The 23,458-nt window shown below is 45.1% G+C and overlaps 1 protein-coding gene across 1 annotated transcript in view; it reads left to right on the top strand.

Annotated features, from left to right (window-relative positions):
* Positions 1-22,212, top strand: part of RARS2 (arginyl-tRNA synthetase 2, mitochondrial) — a 61,170-nt gene extending 38,958 nt beyond the window's left edge. Inside the window, exons 16-20 of the mRNA XM_077289751.1 lie at positions 1,302-1,411; positions 6,667-6,762; positions 7,784-7,858; positions 16,345-16,408; positions 21,990-22,212. Of these exons, the coding sequence (XP_077145866.1) occupies positions 1,302-1,411; positions 6,667-6,762; positions 7,784-7,858; positions 16,345-16,408; positions 21,990-22,076 (432 nt within the window). The 3' untranslated portion in view covers positions 22,077-22,212. The remainder of the gene's footprint in view (positions 1-1,301; positions 1,412-6,666; positions 6,763-7,783; positions 7,859-16,344; positions 16,409-21,989) is intronic.
* The last annotated feature ends 1,246 nt before the right edge of the window (positions 22,213-23,458 follow it).

Genomic DNA, 23,458 nt, shown 5'->3' on the forward strand with positions numbered 1-23,458 from the left:
GCCTTATTCATATATATTGAAAAGGTGCAGAAAACGAGAGGATTGCAAAAACTATGCTGCTTGTTAATGTGATTGTTACCCAGAAATAATGCAGTTACAGAGAGTGACAAAGATGATGCATCTTATCTGTGGGTATCATGTGTACGGATACGATCTTGCCTTATCTAAGCCACCAGCAATTTAATAAACCTGTTTATTTCCCTACCGTTTAATGATAATGAAATGACTCTGCTTACTATGGCCCAGGCTAAACAGCAAAGCTGAAACTTAAGCTCAGAAATTGTGTTTAGTGGTGTATGTAGTAATAAGAAGTCTTAGCTACAGTTACACCTTAGAAGGAACAAGTATGAATGGGAATGCATGTGGCTTATAAGTTTGTTATAATTGATTGGTCAATGTTCGAAAATGAGAATATGATTCTGATATCTTTTTCAAAGGTCAATTTTTTTTTCTTTTTTTAGGTCTTAACCTGGCTTATTGAAGCTGGCCCCCTCACTATAAAATTTAGAGTCTTTGTTGTAATTTAATGTGGTGGTCTGCCCTCTAATAATTTGTCAGCAGGCGGTGGTGTTAGAAGCAGTGAGTTACACAAGCGCTGCACCCTTATGATGATTCATTTGAGAGCGGTGTTAGAAGGTATCTGGCTGCGCTGGTGTCATTCACTGCTTCTGTCTCTGCCCCCCACCCACCCCACGACAATGTCTTTTTCACAGAAGAGGCAGTGGAGATAGAAGCAGATTGCCAGCACTGCACTCGCATCTCCCACAGAATGCATCACCCAGGATGTCTTCAGAGGGGGCAGCGATGCAAGAAACTAGTAACTGCAGCACTGCCCTCTAATGACATCCTGTTACAGGAGGGGCGATGGACAATGCGGGGAGGAAGTGCAGCCCCAATCTCCTGTGATGTCACGTTTGAGATATCACGTTTGAGGTATACAGTAAAAAAAACCCACACATTTAGAAATTAGCAAAATAGTAAAACGTGTAGGGTATTCTGTAATAAAGCATATTACAAAAGTGGCAATGGGGTAAGGATAGATATTTAGAAAATACATTTTAGGTGCCAGACCACCCCTTTAATGTTTTAATGTAGTGATTGATTGCCGCTTTATGCTCTATCAAGTAGATCCGCTTAAGATGTGACATTTTTATGTCTAGAATTCTGAAAGCTGGTTTATGCTTATCCCTGTACATAGGCATGCACCAGCTATACACACACATGCTAAATGATAGACCAGTATTACAGTTAGACATCTATTAGAACTGCTGTGTGTCATATAATATTTGTCTTTATTTCAGGATTTTAAAGGCCAGCTTCAGGCAGATTATCGTTTTAACTGGGATGAAGCACTGCAAAGCTGTGGAGACACTGGGGTCTTCTTGCAGTATACACATGCACGATTGCAAAGGTGAATTGAAAATATGTACATAAGTTAGATTTTTCATCTGGAATTCAGATTCCTATTTAACGATTATAAATTACTAGCTGAAGAGCCCGGCGTTGCCCGGGCATAGTAACTAACTGTGGAGTAAAACAATCAGAGGAAATGTTTATTAGAAACACGTCACCACTTTTGTATTTTTCTCCCACTCGTGGTTTTGGCTTATAAATACTGACCAAATACTCCACATGCAGCGCCTCACTCTTCTCTATACACAGCCTCATACTGCAGCAGCACCTCACATCTCTCATTTTCCCCCTCACATCTCTCATTTTCCCCCTCACATCTCTCATTTTCCCCCTCACATCTCTCATTTTCCCCCTCACATCTCTCATTTTCCCCCTCACATCTCTCATTTTCCCCCTCACATCTCTCATTTTCCCCCTCACTCCTCTGTTTCCCCCTCACACCAGTCATTTTGACCTCACACCTGTCATTTTCCGATCACTCCACTATTTTCCCCACACACATCTCATTTTCCCCTCACTCCACTATTTTCCCCTCACTCCTCTCTTCCCCTTTCATGTACACAGCAACTTCCTGTTATAAGCATAGCTGTGTAATCCATGAGGCTCCTCCTTTTCCCTTGACATCATGCCTCACAGGAGCAACTCCATTCTAGACACAATGGAGCTAGATTTTAGCTTTGCCTGCCGCGCACTGATACTCTGAAGGCGGTGGCCCTGATTGTAGGTCGCAGCGGCTGAGACATCGCAGCCCGTGAGTTTTGCAGGGTGGCTTTCGAGGTGAATGTGTCTCCGCCCATGTGCGCTAACAACGTGGGCCATGTGGATGGGGCTTTGCATGTGCAGTGAGTGGCTTTGCGGAGTGGGCGTGGCTTGATACCGTTATATATATATATATATATATATATATATATATATATATACAGTACAGACCAAAAGTTTGGACACACCTTCTCATTGAAAGATTTTTCTGTATTTTCATGACTATGAAAATTGTACATTCACACTGAAGGCATCAAAACTATGAATTAACACATGTGGAATTATATACGTAACAAAAAAGTGTGAAACAACTGAAAATTTGTCTTATATTCTAGGTTCTTCAAAGTAGCCACCTTTTGCTTTGATGACTGCTTTGCACACTCTTGGCATTCTCTTGATGAGCTTCAAGAGGTAGTCACCGGAAATGGTCTTCCAACAATCTTGAAGGAGTTCCCAGAGATGCTCAGCACTTGTTGGCCCTTTTGCCTTCACTCTGCGGTCCAGCTCACCCCAAACCATCTCGATTGGGTTCAGGTCTGGTGACTGTGGAGGCCAAGTCATCTGGCGTAGCACCCCATCACTCTCCTTCTTGGTCAAATAGCCCTTACACAGCCTGGAGGGAGGTGTGTTTGGGGTCATTGTCCTGTTGAAAAATAAATGATGGTCCAACTAAATGCAAACCGGATGGAATAGCATGCCACTGCAAGATGCTGTGGTAGCCATGCTGGTTCAGTATGCCTTCAATTTTGAATAAATCCCCAACAGTGACACCAGCAAAGCACCCCCCACACCATCACACCTCCTCCTCCATACTTCACGGTGGGAACCAGGCTGTAGAGTCCATCCATTCACCTTTTCTGCGTCGCACAAAGACGTGGTTGGAACCAAAGATCTCAAATTTGGACTCATCAGACCAAAGCACAGATTTCCACTGGTCTAATGTCCATTCCTTGTGTTCCTTAGCCCAAACAAGTCTCTTCTGCTTGTTGCCTGTCCTTAGCAGTGGTTTCCTAGCAGCTATTTTACCATGAAGGCCTGCTACACAAAGTCTCCTCTTAACAGTTGTTGTAGAGATGTGTCTGCTGCTAGAACTCTGTGTGGCATTGACCTGGTATCTAATCTCAGCTGCTGTTAACCTGCGATTTCTGAGGCTAGTGACTCGGATAAACTTATCCTCAGAAGCAGAGGTGACTCTTGGTCTTCCTTTCCTGGGGCGGTCCTCGTGAGCCAGTTTCTTTGTAGCGCTTGATGGGTTTTGCCACTGCACTTGGGGACACTTTCGAAGTTTTCCCAATTTTTCGGACTGACTGACCTTCATTTCTTTAAATAATGATGACCACTGGTTTTTCTTTACTTAGCGGCTTTTTTCTTGCCATAATACAAATTCTAACAGTCTATTCAGTAGGACTATCAGCTGTGTATCCACCAGACTTCTGCACAACACAACTGATGGTCCCAACCCCATTTATAAGGCAAGAAATCCCACTTATTAAACCTGACAGGGCACACCTGTGAAGTGAAAACCATTCCCGGTGACTACCTCTTGAAGCTCATCAAGAGAATGCCAAGACTGTGCAAAGCAGTCATCAAAGCAAAAGGTGGCTACTTTGAAGAACCTAGAATATGACATAATTTCAGTTGTTTCACACTTTTTTGTTAAGTATATAATTCCACATGTGTTAATTCATAGTTTTTTGATGCCTTCAGTGTGAATGTACAATTTTCATAGTCATGAAAATACAGAAAGATCTTTAAATGAGATGGTGTGTCCAATCTTTTGGTCTGTACTGTATATAGATATGTTTGAACGTTACAAAAAGGTTTGGTATGAGGCTGTGTTCACTTTTGTGTTAGAGGCTCAGTGCTGCGCCTCCATAGCAAATTACACATTGTGCTATTCTTCTCATTAAAATTAAGGCCCCCTAGAATAGAACCCATTAGTGTATATGCACACAACTTCTTTTTCAGGCAGGATGGAGCGGGACCAATCAAAAAAGCTCACAGAAAATGCTAGAATTTATTAGGTTCATATCTTTTTATGTAAAAAAAAGACTTGCTGTTCAAATGGTCGGCATCTTTTTGAGTACTTTGTCAGCATTCTTTCTTCAAAAAAACACTAGCATTTTCTTCATCTTTAAAAAAAAAAAAAAGTTTGGAAAAAAGTTAGTAAAACATAAGCAAAAATGCTGAAAAAACTTTAAAGGATGCCAAAAAAGTGCTCTTTAAATGACTAATTATGTTAAAATAAACTCTTCAGCTTTACAAAACTTCAAGGGAAAAAGATTTCCTGAAGAGTCTTCAGCTTGAAAACATGACATTTTTCACCATTTAAAAAAAAAACCAAACAAAAAACTCAAGAACATACTCTTCTTTGCCAATGGAGTTTAAGGGGTTTTCTGGCCTTAGGCTATAAGTCACTCTATGATATCATATAATGTTAGAGTTGGAAGGGACCTCAAGGGTCATTGTGTCCAGCCCCCTGCTCAGTGCCAGAGCAGGATTCACTAAACCAGAGGTGTTCCTTGGTTTTCTGGCACCTGTGGTAAGAATTCATTTTTGTGCCGCCCCCAGCACATATGCGATTTCACACTTAGGCTACGTTCACATTTGCGTTGTGCGCCGCAGCGTCGGCGACGCAACGCACAACGCAAATGTGAACGCATGCACAACGCAGCGTTTTGTGATGCATGCGTCCTTTTTTTGCTTGATTTTGGACGCACAAAAACTGCAACTTGCTGCGTCCTGTGCGCCCTGACGCGTGCGCCGCAGCGACGCTTGCGTCACAAAACGCAAATGCAACGCATGTCCATGCGCCCCCATGTTAAATATAGGGGTGCATGACGCATGTGGCGACGCAGCGGCGCCCGACGCTGCGTCGCACAACGCTAATGTGAACGTAGCCTCAGTCACGTGCCGACAAGCTGCTCGTCCTAATTCAGTGTTCAGTGAAAAACTGAGAGAAGCAGAAGAGAAGCTCCTTGTCACGTAACAGCGTAAGTATGAAAATCGCATGAGTGAAGCGGCCATAAGATGACTGCTGAATCCTGCCACTGAGGATATTTCAGGCCGTTAGGATTGGCTACAGGGCTTCATTTTATTATTAAAGGGTGTATCCACGTTTGAGATGAAAGTCTGCAGTCACTATAGGTGGCTGCAGGATTTCGAATTCTCACAGCGCATGCGCTGCACACTCTTAGGATTCTCCCTTGCACAAGTATGTGATTTATATACTTCTGGACACATTCTGACTAGACGTGCCCGGCCTCGCTCTATTCATTTTCATTGACTGAGGCCAGGCGTGTCTAGTGAGCACGTCACCACATGTATTCAATCACCGACACCAGAAAATCCTGACAACGTGCAGTGCGCACTGCGAGAACATAGAATGACTGCAGACTCATCACAAACTTGGTCAACCCCTTTACTATTCCTAACAAATAAATATGAGAATTAGTCAGTATCACAAAAAAAATTTACATCCAGGTACCTTATAGATGATGTCAATGGAGTTGTTCTTTCTTTTCTTCTTCATCTTGTCCAGACTTCATGAGTTTTCTCATCCACGGCCTGTCTCTGCAGACTGCCATCTTCTCTGGTCTTCTGCATCATATCCCCACATGACGCCCTTAAAGATAGCAGTGTCATTATAATGCTCCCAAATAAAAATATCTGCCCCACATTGAGCCCCTGAATAATTGCCCCTCACTATATTCCCTGCACAAAATATGAACCCGCGATGTCCCTCTTATGGTACATGCTCTCCACATTGCCCACTCCTTTCCATACTGGGCCCACCTCTTCACACTGTTCTCTCACACAGTCTCTAAACTGTGCCCCCTCATCACACTCCCCCTCCTTGGTATACTGTCAACTCCTGGCTGTGCCCTTACACAGTTCCCCCCACACTACTCAGTCTCTCTTCTGTGCCACTTGGACTTTTTTTTCACCCCATACTGTCTCCTCGCACCATTCCCCATAAGTTTCCTCACATGTTTCCGCCTCCCTCCTCATACATTTACCCCCTCACTCTCCATACTGCCTCCTCACACATCCCTCCAAATTCCCATACTGTGTCCGCACCCATCCCATCCCCCCGGCGGGCAGAGCTTCAATTGTACTCATGTCGCGAATACAATTGATCTCTGGGAGCCGGCACACTGCAATTTCTCTGTACTGGCTGTCGGCACAGGGGAAACACTTCGGACCACCGTATTTCACAGCTTGACTGTGCCCCCTTGCCGGCATGCGTCCTTGGCACATGCCCCCTCTGCCCCCCACCCCATATACGCCTCTGCACTAAACCGTTTCAGACAGATGTCTGTCCAGCTTCTGTTTCAAGACTTCCATTGAAGGAGAACTCACCACCTCTCTGGACTACAAAGGCAGCGCCATGTTCAGGTTTATTCTATTAATGGAGTCTTTTTAAAGCAACGTAAACTGATGAGTGCAGCAATCTGAGTGTGCTGACCTGTTCCTTATACTTGCTGTTAACAGCTTACTTACTCTGTGGAGTACTAGAGAGGAAGAAGACTTCAGTGTTTCTTGTCTACAGGAACCTTCTGCCATTTCCATCGTTAAGCATCTTCTCAGGTAATTGGCCTTCATTTTTTAGTGTCACACTACATTTAACAGGGGCACATCCCCACAACTGTCCATTTCTGTGTCCGCCTCCATGTGTCATATGATTTTAACACATTGAAACAAATGCATGGCTGAGTCTGATCTACAAACCAGTTATAAATAGGATTTGAATTGATGCATTAATTCTAATGGAAAATGGAAATTGTTTATTAAAAAAATACCTTACAGCTCTATTGTTTAGCGGGATATTGCCAGTTATTTGTATTATGTAGAAGAGAGCTTCAGACATAGTGAATAAAAAGCTAAAATTTACGCTTTCAATTTGTCACCCCCTTAGTTAGGTAAAAATAAAAGAAAAATTAGTCTTTGCAGCTGGGGTTTGGGATGGGGATTGGATGGGGTTAGGTTTGTGTTTTAGTGTTGGGGTTTAAGGTTGGGGTAGGGTTGTCTTAGGGTTAGAGTTCGTTCTGTCATATTGACCCCCCCCAAAGTCACTTCAAATGTGAGGTGGTCCCTAAAAAAAAATGATTTTGTACATTTTGTTATAAAAATGAGAACTCACTGGTCAACTTTTAACTCTTATAACTTCTTAACAATAAAAAATTGTTTCCAAAATTGTGCTGATGTAAAATTGACATGTAGGAAATGTTATTAATGAACTATTTCGTATGACTTATCTCTCTGACTTAAGGGCACAGAAGTTAAAAGTTTGAAAATTACAATATTTTCAAAATTTTTGCAAATTTCCATTTTTTTCATAAATAAACACAAGTTATGTCAAATAAATTTTACCACTAACATGAAGTACAATATGTCACCAAAAAACAGTCTTCGAACCAGTGGGATCCATTGAGGCGTTCCCGAGTTATAACCTCATAAAGTGACAGTGGTCAGAATTGTAAAAAGTGGCTTGGTCATTAATGTCAAAATTGGTTTTGTCACTAAGGGGTTAAGTAATACAACTAACTAGTAGTTCTGTGTATAGACATGTCATGGTTTAATGTACATTTTCTACCCCCTTGTTATACAGATATGATGAAGTAATACACAAAACGCTGAAGGAACTTCAACCAAGATATTTGGTTGCTTACCTCATGGGTCTTGGGTTAGTACCGATTTCTTTTGCATCGTACACATTTCTAAGCAGATAATGCTGCAGGTGATATATCCAAGATTTACACGAATACAATTGGTACACTGACTTTCGTGCACCTACACAGAGGCAAGTGTATAAACATTGAAAAACAGACCACAAAAGCAAATTAATGTGTCTTCCTTCTAGTCTTGTGAAGATCATAGAATGTCTGCATGTTAGTATGTTATTTTTTTTTTTAAGTCCAGCTTCCTAAAATTTTAATCTATAAATCTGTTACCATTGCAATCGTACTGACCTGAAGAACAAAGCCATATTATGAATTTTATGACATGGTGAACATCGTAGAAAAACAACTAAAAATTCTTGAATGACTGGGTTTTGTTAATACTTCGTCTGAAAAATCTGAATACATTACAGTAAATGTAAATTATGTATCCCAAAATGGTACCAATAAAAATGTTAACTCGTGTTACAAAAAACAAGGTCTTACACAGCTCTGTCAGTAGAAGAATAAGTTATAGTTCTCAAGATATAGTGGAAATAAATATTATGTTTTCTCCTACGCCTCATTGGGGGACACAGGACCATGGGTGTTATGCTGCTGCCACTAGGAGGACACTAAATAAACAGAAAGATTAACTCCTCCTCTGCAGTATACACCCCTTCACTGGCTACAATTTCAACCAGTTCTTGCTTAGTGCCTGTAGGAGGCACTTGGGTCCGTTTTGAGACCCCAACTTTTTTGTTTTAATTTTTATTTTAATTTTATGTAAATTTTTATTTTTTATACAACGGAGTGAAGGGGGCGACGGATCCATTTTATAGGGCCCGCTCTCCCCCGAACCAGCAACAGGCGAGCATGGCGAGTATACCTCCCCGTCCCTCTCCTGCGACGCTGGAGCACGCCAACTTTACTGGGGCGACGGTTCCCATCTTGGTCCCGATCTCCCTTCCCCCCTGCTGGACGGCGAGCACACAGAGCCCGCTCTGATGTACCTCTCCGAGGGCCCCACAGACAAGGCCCACACTATGGCGTTGCAAGGCTATTCCAGCGCCCTGCAAGATCTTCAGACAGGCAGTGTTACCTGAAGAGGATCTGAATGCGGGAGTGGAGCGCACAGGTGACAAGGGGACCGGCTACCGGAGGGCACTGTAAGTACAGATCCCTCCTGCCCCCCGAAGCTCTAGGGGGCCTGCGATGTCAGCGACGCTCCTTGCGACCGCCACCGCTGCGCATCGCCGGGCAGGCCGGAAATTTAGCCCCCGGCTTTTCAGCCGGAGTAGGCCGCAGTGGGCAGGTCCCTCCCACGGCCGTAACCCCGCCCCCTATATCGGCACTTCTCGTCTGGGACGAGAGGCGCCCTGCAGTTCTCGGGGGCCATATTGCTTTCTCTCTGCAGGGTGGCCCACGCGTCCATCAGCAGTCCAGGAACCGCCACGGCTAATTCCTCCCTGGGGACACAGACACAGGATCGTGGGTAAGCTGCTTCAAAAAGCATAACCCTTCCCTGCGTATACTGCCCTGCTCTGTCTCTAAAGACACTATGTCTCAATCCAAGGATAAAAAGGGTAACAAGAAGCGCACAGTGTTTTTCACTGTATGTGCCACTTGCAATACGGCTCTGCCCCGAGCTTACAGTAACCCGCTGTGTGCGAATTGTGTCCCGGCCTCTGTGCAGATGCCGCCGCTGATGCCGCAGCCGTCGACCCTGTAGAGCCTAGTCCCCCGGAGTTGGCAGCTTCTTTGTCACGATATGTGGGGCTTCCCTAGTCAGGGCAATTGACTCCCTCCGGGGTCCCCCTCCAAGTCAGACCGCGGAGGATTCCGACGACGGTACGGATCCGTCCACCAGCAGGGGGTGTACGCTGTCACTTTCTACCCGGGGTTCTAGAAAACGTGTTCACGTTCCATCTCCTGACCATAGGCCAGTGGGCTTTTCAGCGCCTGCAAGCTCTGCTTCCCAGTCCCCTTCTCCAAACCCAAACGACTCTGAATATGAGTCCGACAATTCCTATGTTCAGGATTTCTCCTCCTCCCAAGAGACTCTCGACTCTCTCATCGAGGCGGTCAACCAGACCCTGAAGGTGACTGAGGAATCCATATCTGCGCCCGAACACGTGTCGTTCAAAAAGACTAAACGTGTTCAAAAGGTTTTTGTCACTCATCCTGAGTTTATGGAGATTGTACAAAAACACAGGGACCGTCCCGATAAACGCTTCATGGGTCAAAAGCCCATCGAGGCCAAATATCCCTTTTGTCAGGAACGAATCAAGGACTGGCTGCAGTCCCCCTCAGTGGACCCTGCTGTGTCACATCTCGCGTCCAAAACCATCCTGTCTCTTTCCGACGGCTCCTCCGTTAAGAACCCCTCTGACCACCAGATTGACTATCTGGCTCGCTACGTCTTCGAGGCCACAGGAGCCTCTCTCTTCCCATCTTTCGCTGCCTCTTGGGTGGCTAAGGCTATGGTCGCTTGGGCCGAGACGCTTTCCACGACCATCCAAGATAGTGACTTACCCCCAGAAGCTATCAACCTGGCTAACCAGGTAGCCCAGGCCGGGGACTTCATAGTCAACGCCTCAATAGACGCAGCCAATTGCGCTGCACAGGCAGCCGCTAATGCAATCTCCAATAGGAGAGCCCTGTGGCTCAGGGATTGGCGAGCAGATTCGGCTTCCAAGCGTTCTTTGACATCCCTGCCTTACCAGGCTGGTCGGTTATTTGGAGAAAAACTAGACCAAATGATCTCGGATGCCACCGGAGGAAAAAGCAAATTTCTCCCCCAGCAAAAGCCTACCCGGCCTTTTCGGTACCAACAGCACTCGCCCTCAAAAATCAAAGACCACAGCGTTTCTCCAGGCCATACGGGCACTACAAAAGGACGGAGTCATCATTCCGGTCCCTCTAGGACAAAGGTTCAAAGGTTTCTATTCGAATCTATTCGTGGTCCCAAAGAAGGACGGATCGCTACGTCCGATCCTAGACCTGAAACTGCTAAACAAATTTGTCAAAATCCGACACTTCAGAATGGAATCCCTCCGTTTTGTGGTCGCGTCCATGGAAAAAGGAGAATTCCTGGCGTCCATAGACATCAAAGATACCTACCTCCACATACCAATCTTCCCTCCGCATCAGCAGTTCCTCCGCTTCGCATTTCGCGGAGAACACTTCCAATTTGTGGCCTTGCCTTTCGGTCTCGCCATCGCTCCCAGAGTCTTCACGAAGGTCATGGCGGCTGCCATGGCCATTCTTCATTCCAGGGGAGTTGTGGTACTTCCGTACCTGGACGACCTACTGATAAAAGGTCCTTCTTACCCAGCCTGCGAAGAGTCCGTCGTTCTCACGGTGGATACTCTTTCTCGCCTGGGTTGGAAGATAAACTTCCAAAAATCCTCTCCGATTCCGGCCCAACGGATCTCCTTTCTTGGGATGACACTGGACACTTCTCGCGGTCTGGTCATCCTCTCTCAAGACAAGGCCTTAGCCTTGCAGCGGGGAGCTCAGGGTCTTTCCCGTCCAGTCTCCCACTCCATTCGATTCAGCATGCGCGTTCTCGGACAGATGGTAGCTGCCATGGAAGCGGTTCCATTCGCGCAATTTCATCTCCGTCCCCTACAGCATGCGCTACTGTCGGCATGGGACGGCAACCCGTCCTCCCTCGATTCCGATTCATCCTGTCCCCACGGGTCAGGAAGACCCTCAGGTGGTGGACGTTGAAGTCCTCCCTAACCCAGGGAAGGTCTTTTCTCCCAGTGCAGTGGCTGGTGGTGACCACCAATGCCAGCCTCATAGGCTGGGGGGCGGTTTTCAACCATCACACAGCTCAGGGGCGGTGGTCCACTCGAGAGTCTCGCCTTTCCATCAATCTCCTGGAGATCCGAGCTATCAGGCTAGCATTGTTCCAGTTTCACCACCTTCTGGCGGGTCACCCAGTCAGAATCCAGTCCGACAACGCCACGGCCGTGGCGTACATCAACCGTCAAGGGGGAACCCGCAGCAAGACGGCTATCCTCGGTGTCCCACATCCTGCGTTGGGCGGAGTCCAACCATTCTCCCATCTCGGCTATCCACATTCCAGGTGTGGAGAATTGGGCGGCGGACTTCCTCAGCCGCCAGGGTCTCGCTTCCGGCGAGTGGTCCCTTCACCCAGAGGTTTTCCAGCAGATTTGTCATCGCTGGGGGACCCCGGATGTGGATCTCATGGCATCCAGGATGAACAACAAGGTTCCACAATTCTTTTCACGGTCCCTCGACCCACGGGCCCTCGGAGTAGACGCCCTGGTCTTGCCTTGGCGCCAATTCTGCCTCCTGTACATTTTTCCCCCTCTTCCCCTGCTGCCGAGGGTCATCAAGAAGATCAGGGCAGAGGGGGTACCAGTGATCCTCGTCACGCCGGATTGGCCACGTCGGGCATGGTATGCGGAACTGGTTCAGCTGGTCGCCGACGCCCCCTGGCGTCTTCCAGATCGCGTGGATCTTCTCTCACAGGGCCCGATTTACCACCAGAACTCAGGGGCCCTGTCTTTGACGGCCTGGCCATTGAATCCTGGATTCTAGGCCAAGCGGGTTTCACTCCCAAGGTGTCTTCCACCATGATCAGGGCTAGGAAACCTGTTTCCATGTGCAGTTACCACCGTACCTGGCGAACTTTCCTTTCATGGTGCGACACACAGGGGCGATCTCCTCTGGTATTTTCTATCCCTGCTATATTAGATTTTCTCCAATCGGGACTAGAGTCGGGACTTGCACTTAGCTTTCTAAAGGGTCAGGTTTCGGCATTGTCAGTCCTTTTCCAACGAAAAATTGCCAATAGACTGCCGGTGAAGACTTTTTTCCAGGGAGTTTCCCGTGTGGCGCCCCCCTACAAAATGCCCTTGGATCCGTGGGATCTTAATTTAGTTCTCGGAGCTCTTCAGGAGACTCCCTTTGAGCCGCTACAGGACGTTTCCTTCACCTTCCTTTCTTGGAAGGTAGTTTTCCTGGTGGCCATTACGTCCATCAGAAGGGTTTCGGAGTTGGCTACACTTTCCTGCCGCCCTCCCTTTTTAATTTTTCATCCGGACAAGGCAGTATTGAGAACCTCTCCCGCCTTTCTGCCCAAGGTCGTTTCTCCTTTCCACCTCAATGAGGAGATTATTCTGCCTTCGTTCTGTCCGGCACCAGTCCACCGCATTGAAAAGGCTCTGCACACTCTTGATGTGGTAAGGGCTCTTCGTCGGTACGTCTCGCGGACGGCTCCCTTCCGCACGTCGGATGTCCTGTTTGTACTTCCAGAGGGGCCCAGGAAGGGTTCTCCCGCTTCCAAAGCTACTCTAGCTAAATGGATTCGGTCAGCCATTCAAGAATCCTATCGAGTCAAGGGTATTCCTATCCTGGCTGGGATCAAGGCCCATTCTACTCGGTCGGTGGGCGCCTCGTGGGCCATTCGGCACCAGGCGTCAACACAGCAGGTCTGCAAGGCTGCGACATGGTCCAGTTTGCACATTTTTACCAAACATTACCACATTCATTCTCTCTCTTCTGCAGACACCGCCCTTGGCAGGTGCATTCTGCAAGCGGCAGTTCCTTAGCCGTAAGCCAGTGGTACATGGGGTATTAGCATATTGCTCCCCACCCAGGGACTGCTTTGGTACGTCCCATGGTCCTGTGTCCCCCAATGAGGCGTAGGAGAAAAGGAGATTTTTGTGTACTCACCATAAAATCTTTTTCTCCGAGCCACTCATTGGGGGACACAGCACCCACCCTGTTAGCCTGTTTGGCTTGTAGTTACTTCTTTGGTTTTGACATAGGTTGTCATTGTTCATGCTCCTACTGCTTTACTACCGAACTGGTTGAAATTGTAGCCAGTGAAGGGGTGTATACTGCAGAAGAGGAGTTAATCTTTCTGTTTACTTAGTGTCCTCCTAGTGGCAGCAGCATAACACCCATGGTCCTGTGTCCCCCAATGAGTGGCTCGGAGAAAAAGATTTTACGGTGAGTACACAAAAATCTCCTTTTTTATTAAAGTTTTTAGTGGACAAAAGTAGCAAAGCCTAAAAAACTATATAAATCTGGTATCGATGTAATTGTACTGACCCGAGGAATAGAGTACTGTTATCACGTATTCCACACTGTGAACATAGTAAAAAAAGAAATATAAAAAAATTCTTGAATTGATGTTTATTTGGGCACCGTTGCTTTCCAAAAACTAATATAATATTCAGTTCACATTTATCCTGTGTTCTACTTTGAGCACTTCAGTCTACATCCTCCAAAAACATGATTAAAAGGAAAGCCCTGGTTGAACCTTTTACTATAATGAGATAGGTTGAGTTACTTTGGACTCTGGCCACGGTACCAGCGATGTGTGTCTTTTTAGCACACGTAAGTGTGGTTGACCACATTGTGTGCATGCCTAAAAAGATGGGACACTGCTGGAACAAAGGCCAGGCAATCTATCTTATAGATAGACTATCTGTCTTATGATAATAAATTATTACATCGGTTTACATCTCAATCTTCTTTTTTGAGGTTTTAGATGGAAACCCAAATGTAAGTCCTCAGCTGAGAGTGAAGGATAAATGTCAACTGATCCTTAAAAGTTGTGTGCCACAAAATGCTACAGATAAAAACTTCAAATAATTGCTCAAAAACACTCAGGTCTACCATCTGACAATAGAGAGGAAGCTTCCATGTACCAGATAGCACAAAGACTCTGGAAAAGTGACATGGCTACTCTCCCCCAAATAATACCCAGTGGTATTTGCACTCTCAAATACAAATGTTTTCCTTTGTTCTGAACCCCACAGTGTGCCCAAACCGCAGTTAGCGTCCACATGTAGGGGAATAGTGTGGCACCTCCTATTTTAAATGCTTGCACTTGTATTTAAAAGAAAAAAAATGTTGCTGTGGCAAAATGGCGCCTGCGCATGAACAGTAGCATCTATCACTTGCCGATAGATGCTACTGCACATGCCCCGCCACCATTTTGTTGTAGGAAAACAAAAATTGGCTCCAGAAAAATGGCAATGGCGCATGCACAGTAGCATCTATCGGCAAGTAATAGATGCTACTGTTCATGCGCCGGCGCCATTTTGCTCAAGTAATAAATATATATTGTAAGATTGCTCTTACTGAGTGTATTGGGGGACACTCGCTTGGCCGCGATATTCAGCACACGGGCACGGGTTTTTCAAACAAAGCAGTCCATGCGGTTTATTAAGCCTCATAAACCATCATGAGCAGTCCATTTGCACACACTGAACCAGGACATCATATTAAGTTTCAGATCCTTAGTCTGTGGTAACTAAACACGCTGGACCTCACTGACCAGTTGCTGTGGGTTACCACACAGTTCATGATACAAGCACCAACAGTTTATGGAGGTACCTTACAGGAGCTCCTGCTCCATCTGCTGTCTCCTTGTCAGTCCACTGGGAAAACTGCCTCACGGGAATCACCAACTTGCTTTTGCGGCATATCTTAGTTAGTCCAGATCCACCCAGAGGACGGTAGCTTCCCCAAGTTTCACTGTCCGCTGCTCAGGGATCCGGTCCTCCTCCCAGGACCTCCCACGCCAGCATGTGCTTTCAAGGAAGCCTCCTCCCAGGTCTTCCAACACAGGAACTTACACAGGGCCATGTGACCCACACCCTGGTCACATTATGTACCTCTAACCACTCCCACAGGTGAGGTATGGATCACATGGGCTGGTCACGTGATCCTGACATCATTGCAGGTCCTCAAAACCCCCGCACTGCCGAATAGGAAAAAGAGGTACATTGAGCACCCTCACCCAGTGGTGAGGTATGTGGGTAGCCAGACCCTCCCATCTCTCATAGCTACCCGCAACCCGGACCCAGGTGCACTAAATGACATCTTCAGTGCTTACGTGCTCTAAAGACAAGATACTCCGGGTTACATCGCAGGGAGCATCCATCCCTGTGACACATACCTCCCATTAACCACAATGCCGGACACTGTCTCACTACCACATCCATGCCTACTCATGGCCTCAATATGCCTCCGTGCGTATACTGGGGAGACCATGCAGCGCCCCCTACCCGTTCACAGGGGTCACTGCATCACAATATATATATATATATATATATATATATATATATATATATATATATATATTTTTTTTTTTTTTTTAAACACCACAATTTTAACTGCGCAAGTGCAGTATTTTAAGGTAGAAGGCAGGTCACTGAAGGTTCAATGAACTTTCATTTAAGCCACAATGATGATCATGAGGCCAGAGCACGAAAATAAATTGCCGCCCACTTTCCCACCCGGAGCACGAGCATCTCATTAACTGAAAACGTCAAACACACAAGAACCACAAGACTGATTTCTTCAACTCAGGCATCATTTTAATCGGTATAACAGCGCCAAACTGACAATGTCTGTAGTTTGCATAGCAAAATCCTGATGGCCGCTTCTCTTTAAGTGATTAATATATTGTCACATATTTATCTACACTAAATCCTGTCTGGTTTTGTTTTTTTTCTAGACATTTAGCGAACGTGGCACATAACTCTCTTCATGTGAAAGGAAGCAGTCAAGAAGTTGCACATGTAAGTATCACTAGATGGTGACCACCATACTAGGTATTATTTATTTATTTTACTCACTTATATAGCACCATTAAACCCACAGCGCCCTACAGACTTTATTGGCACTGTCCCCATTGTCAAAGCAGAAAAAAGGGGAGAAAGAAGTGTGCAAGTACCAGAAAATCACCAAATAAAAATATCAACTTTATTACTATCGATATACTGTATTTTGCGGACTATAAGATGCACCTAGGTTTTAGAGGAGGAAATTGGAAAAAAAAATTGAAGCAAAAATATGGTCAGTCCTGGTATGCAGGGCCCATCTCTATCCTGGTGTGCAGGGACCCATCCTTATGGTCTGCAGGGACCCATCCTTATAGTGTGCAGGGACCCATCCTTATGGAATGCAGTGACTATTCATTGCCTTAAGTAGCCGGCACACTCCCAACGCCTGGCAGCGGCAAGGAGGCTGCGGCTAACACTGTGCGCTATTAAAGAGAGATGAATGTTCACTCCTTTCCACGCCCATGGGCATGGAATAGAGTGCGTATTCATTTCTCTTTAGCAGTGGGCACAGGAGTTAGCCACAGCAGCCAGCTCCTGCCTCCTGTGACCCGCTGTTCTGCCGCTGCCGCTCCCCTACCTCCCCACCACAGCCAAATTAGGGACATTCGGACTATTAAGATGCACCCACCCCCTTCCCCCCCATTTTCCTCAACATTTTTGGAGGGAAAAAGTGCGTCTTATAGTCTGAAAAACACGGTAAATTTCACACTACCACAGTACAGAAAACATTGAAAAGGCTAAATGCCCAAACATACATGCACATAGGTGGCAGAGTATGATAAGTCTACCACTTAACGTCATTTGCCAGCCAGATAATATTCAAGGTATCTATACAAGTGAATAAGTAACAATATGCACAGAAGCTGCAATACCCACAATATAAACATAAGGTACTGAGAAATACTTTTTATCCCTTTTTAATGCTTGAAAGAAAAACACAATAGTTATCAAAGCTAGGTAGATGTAAGCTGCGAAGAAAAAATGGTATATAATACCAGCCAAGTGAATGCCAGATATCCGCACAGCAGACATAATGCATGAGGACATTTGATTATGGCAGGGAATATGAATGAGGTATAGTGACGCCACAAGTATCGTCAAACCTGTTGGGGCTTCCTCATGGATAAGAATGAGTAAATGTACCAACTGGTGTCACCTCTTCTATAGGCACAAATCAAATGAAATACATAACACATTTATTAATAAGTTTACCAGTAAGAGGTGTTGATTGGAGCCAGGAGTGGTCAGCGTCTGGAACTGCTGACTACGCATGCGTTAGCCTGCGCACACGGATACTGTATCTGAATTAGTCTATGTGCATCGTCTATCACGCATGCGTTAACACATATGAGGCAGGGATAGGGCTGTAATTTTTATCATAGGTACACTTCAACTGTGACACAGTGAAAAAAAAAAATCCAGAGAATCACATTGTATGATTTTTACATAACTAATTTGCATTTTATTGCATGAAATACGTATTTGATACAATAGAAAAACTTAATATTAGGTAAAGAAACTTTTGTTTGCAATTACAGAGGTCAGACGTTTCCTGTAGTTATTCACCAAGTTTGCACACACTGCAGCAGGGATTTTGGCTCATACAGATTCTCTCCAGATCTTTCAGGTTTCGGGACTGGAGGATTTTCTATTGGGTCCAGATTTGGAGACTGGCTAGGCCACTCCAGGACCTTGAGATGCTTCTAAGGGTATGTGCACACGTTGCGGTTTCGGCATGCGGTGTACAGTACCATGTAAACCTATGGAAAACCAAATCTGCAGTGCACATGCTGCGGAAAATTCAGCGCAGAAACGCAGCGGTTTATTTTCCGCAGCACGTCAATTCTTTGTTCGGATGCCGCAGCGTGTTACACCTATTCCTTTATAGGAATCCGTACAAAATCCGCAGGGAATCTGCAGGTAAAACGAAGGTCATTTTACCTGCGGATTCTGCAGAATCCACGCTGAAAGATATGCAATGGAATCCGCAACGTGTGCACATACCCTTATGGAGCCACTCCTTAGTTCCCCTCGCTGTGTGTTTTGGTCAGTCATGCAGGAAGATCCAGCAACAGCCCATCTTCAATGCTCTTTGTGCTCTTCAATACGGTGCTGTTTTCCTGTCCCCCTGTCCCCTTTACAGAAAATGACCCCCAAGGTATGAGGTTTCCCCAACCAGGCTTCACGGTTGGGACGGTCTTCTTGGGGTTGTACTCCTCCTTCTTCCTCCAAACACGGCGAGTGGAGTTGATACCTATTTTGGTCTCATCTGACCACATGACCTTCTCCCATGCCTCCTCAAGATGATTCAGATGGTCATTGGCAAAATTCAAACTGGCCTGGACATGCGCTGGTGAGAGCAAGGGGGCCTTGCTTGCCCTGCAGGATTTTAATCCATGATGACGTATTGTGTTACTAATGGTAATGTTTGAGACTGTGGTCCCAGCTCTCTTCACATCATTGACCAGGTCCTCCCGTGTAGTCTTGGGCTGATTCCTTACCCCACAAGGGGAGATCTTGCATAGAACCCAGACTGAAGAAGATTAACAGTCATCTTGTGTTTCTTCCATTTTGCCAATAATTATGCCAACAGTTGTTGCCTTCTCACCAAGCTGTTTGCCTATTGTCCTGTAGTCCATCCCAGCCTTGTGCAAGTCTACAATTATGTCCCTGGTATCCTTAGACAGCTCTTTGGTCTTGGCCATGGTGGAGAGGTTGGAGTGTGATTGAGTGTGTGTGGATAGGTGTCTTTTATACAGGTAATATAGTTATTAACATAGTAACATAGTTATTAAGGTTGAAGGAAGACTTTAAGTCCATCTAGTTCAACCCATGCCCTAACATGTTGATCCAGAGGAAGGCAAAAAAAAAAAAACCCATGTGGCAAACAGTAAGGTTCACATTGGGGAAAAAAATTCCTTCCCGACTCCACATAAGGCAATCAGACTAGTTCCCTGGATCAACGCCCTATCAATGAATCTAGTACCGTATTTTTTTTGACCATAAGACGCACTTTTTTTCCCTCCAAATTTGGGAGGAAAGTGTGGGTGCGTCTTATGGTCGGAATGTAGCATGTGGGGAGGGGGGCAGCAGCGAGTGGGATCGCTCTGTGACCCACTTGCAGGAGGCAGAAAAATGTCCCTGCTGCCCGAATCCAGCACTAGGGAAACCACATGGTCACGATGATTAAAGTGCAGTGAATAATCATTAGCCGCTTCCCCGCCCACCTGTCAGCGCTGAGCAGGGGGCAGCACATGAATACTCCTTCACTTACACAGGGACACACATGGTTTCCCCAGCGCTGGATTCCTGCAGCAGTGGGGGAGATCTGTGTGTCCGGTCATACACCCAGGTCTTTTTCGTTGACGGTTTTGCCCAGTGTTTTACAGTTAAGGACATAAGATGTATAATTATTTGCTCTACCCAAGTGCATGACCTTACATTTATCCCCTTTAAAGCTCATTTGCCATTTATCAGCCCAAGCTTCTAGTTTACATAAATCCTCCTGTAATATAAAATTGTCCTCCTCTGTATTGATTACCCTGCAGAGTTTAGTGTCATCTGCAAATATTGAAATTCTGCTCTGTATGCCCCCTACAAGGTCATTAATAAATATATTGAAAAGAAGAGGGCCCAATACTGACCCCTGTGACCCAGTCCGAGTGTGCTCCATTAATTACCACCCTTTGTTTCCTATTAGTGATGAGCGAGTGTACTCGTTGCTCGGGGTGACCTCCAAGTCTTGGTTAGGCTAGGTTCACATTGCGTTAACAGCAGCCCATTCAACCCATGCATTAATGGGCTGCTGTTAACGCAAGTGCCGATATGTCATATCACTAGCGCAGATAGAGCTAGCAGATCCTCTATCTGCGCTAGCAGTGACGGACCCGGAAACGCTGCAGCCCGCGTCCCAGGGTCCGTCACTAAATGACGGCACATCGCTAGCTCATGCCCATTTTGGGCGTGCGCTAGCGATGCGCCTAAAATAGAGCTAAATGGCAGTGTTAACGGACTGCGTTACGCCGCGGTGTAACGCAGTCCGACGGACTGCTAAAACGCAATCTGAACCTAGCCTTAGTGTTCGGAGATTTAGTTTTCATCACGGCAGCGGAATGATTTACAGCTATTAGCCAGGCTGAGTACATGTGGGGGTTGCCTGGTTGCTAGGGAATTCCCACATGTAATCAAACTGGCTAATAGCTGTAAATCATGCTGGTGAGGCGATGAAAACGTAATCTCCGAGCAGTCACAGTCACGGAGACCACCCGAGCATGCTCGGGAGAACCCAAGCAACGAGTATACTCGCTCATCACTACTTCCTATCCCTGAACCAGCTATTAACCCACTTACACATATTTTCCCCTATCCCCATTATTCTCATTTTATGTATCAACCTTTTGTGTGGCACTGTATGAAAAGCTTTTGAAAAGTCCATATACACTACGTCCACTGGGTTCCCTTGGTCCAGTCCGGAACTTACCTCTTCATAGAAACTGATCAGATTAGTCTGACATGAACAAATGGTTAAAATGGTTAAAACTGGTGCAGTTAATACAGATAATGAGTGCAGAGTAGGAGGGCTTCTTAAAGAAAAACAAGTTTGTGAGAGCCAGAATTCTTGCTGGTTGGTAGGTGATAAGTTGCATTTTATTGCATAAAATGCATATTTTATTTAAAAATTTTATGATGTGATTTTCTGGTTTAAATTTTTAGATTATTTCTCTCAGGTGAAGTGTAAAGATACAAAAACAGGAGAGGTAATTTTTTAGGTGGGAAAACTTGCAAAATCGTCAGTGTGTCAAATACTTATTTTCCACACTGTACACAGTGGGTGCTAGAAATGATCCCTTAAATATTAGGTGGTGCCCTCATATTCAATGTCCCCATTGGGGCACACAATCTAAATTCTCTATCAGTATGTCTGAACACGGAGAGAACATACAGACCCCTTGCATGTAGAGGTTATCCTTGGTGGGATTTGAACCCAGGACCCCAGCGTGCTAGGCTGCAGTGCTCACCAATGAGCCGCATGTATTGTGTTGACTAAGTGCTCAGCAATATGACTTGTGTTGTTTGCACATTAAAGCACTACTCAATTTTTTTATTTCCCCGCTGGAGTATTACTTCTAATCTAAGGTCTACGCTTATAATCACGTACCACCGTCTTTACATTTTATCACCGCCATTCCCGTCTGTTTCCAGCAGTTTGTGTACTGTCGGATCACTCGAATGTTTCATGGTGCGAACCAGAGGTCGCTCTTTAACTCAAGTCTGAGTGTCTCATCTTGGCTTTCATAGACTTGAATTGAGAGCTTGTGATGTAACTTCTAACGTCTAGCCAGTCAGAAGTTGCAGTCACAAGATAGCGCCACTCCAGGTGCCGAAATAAAGTGAAGAAGCCAGAGTGAGTATAAGAGTAGGTTCAGGGACCTTACATTAGAAGCACCATTCCAGCGCTATTATATAAAAAAAAAGTGGTATTTTAACCGTATTATTATGGAATTCATTGAGGAATACTATATTATTATTTTCACAGGCTCGGCTTCATCTCTTCAATACTATACGTGTAGTTATGTCAAGCGGAATGAAACTACTTGGGATTACCCCTGTTGATAAAATGTAAGGACTATTAAAAAAATATTTTCATAAAAAAAAAAAAGATCTACCCAAAAGCGAATTGTGTATGCTGGTAACATTCACATTTGATACATTAGCAACAAACCAATGGTTGAATGTAGAGATGAGCAAACTTTTAAGGTTCAGGTCAGGTCTGCGGATTTCCCTATGTTGGCCAAACTTATCCAAAACCCCATTGAATTCAATGGGAGGCAAAAACAAACGCATCAACACCTTCGTGGGGGCCCTAAAGCTGCCAAAACCACTCAAATTAGGGGCAGAAACCAGGAAAAGTGGCATCAATTGACCCAGAGTCCACATAGTATAATTGCACAGCATAGATGCCTGGGACAGGGCTTGGCCCAGCATTTCTAGCTTAACCCCTTCATGACCCAGCCTATTTTGGCCTTAATGACCTTGCCATTTTTTGCAATTCTGACCAGTGTCCCTTTATGAGGTAATAACTCAGGAACGCTTCAACGGATCCTTGCGGTTTTGAGATTGTTTTTTCGTGACATATTGGGCTTCATGTTAGTGGTAAATTTAGGTCGATAATTTCTGAGTTTATTCGTGAAAAAAACGGAAATTTGGCGAAAATTTTGAAAATTTCGCAATTTTCACATTTTGAATTTTTATTCTGTTAAACCAGAGAGTTATGTGACACAAAATAGTTAATAAATAACATTTCCCACATGTCTACTTTACATCAGCACAATTTTGGAAAGAAATTTTTTTTTTGCTAGGAAGTTATAAGGGTTAAAATTTGACCAGTGATTTCTCATTTTTACAACAAAATTTACAAAACCATTTTTTTTAGGGACCACCTCACATTTGAAGTCAGTTTGAGGGTTCTATATGGCTGAAAATACCCAAAAGTGACACCATTCTAAAAACTGCACCCCTCAAGGTGCTCAAAACCACATTCAAGAAGTTTATTAACCCTTCAGGTGTTTCACAACAGCAGAAGCAACATGGAAGGAAAAAGTGAACATTTAACTTTTTAGTCACAAAAATGATCTTTTAGCAACAATTTTTTTATTTTCCCAAGGGTAAAAGGAGAAACTGGACCACAAAAGTTGTTGTCCAATTTGTCCTGAGTACGTTGATACCTCATATGTGGGGGTAAACCACTGTTTGTGGGCACGGCAGGGCTCGGAAGCGAAGGAGCGCCATTTGACTTTTTCAATGAAAAATTGGCTCCAATCTTTAGCGGACACCATGTCGCGTTTGGAGAGCCCCCGTGTGCCTAAACATTGGAGCTCCCCCACAAGTGACCCCATTTTGGAAACTAGACGCCCCAAGGAACTTATCTAGATGCATGTTGAGCACTTTATTCCCCCAGGTGCTTCACAAATTGATCCGTAAAAATGAAAAAGTACTTTTTTTTCA

This window comes from Ranitomeya variabilis, chromosome 2 (assembly GCF_051348905.1).
Source record: "Ranitomeya variabilis isolate aRanVar5 chromosome 2, aRanVar5.hap1, whole genome shotgun sequence".
Lineage (NCBI taxonomy): Eukaryota > Metazoa > Chordata > Amphibia > Anura > Dendrobatidae > Ranitomeya > Ranitomeya variabilis.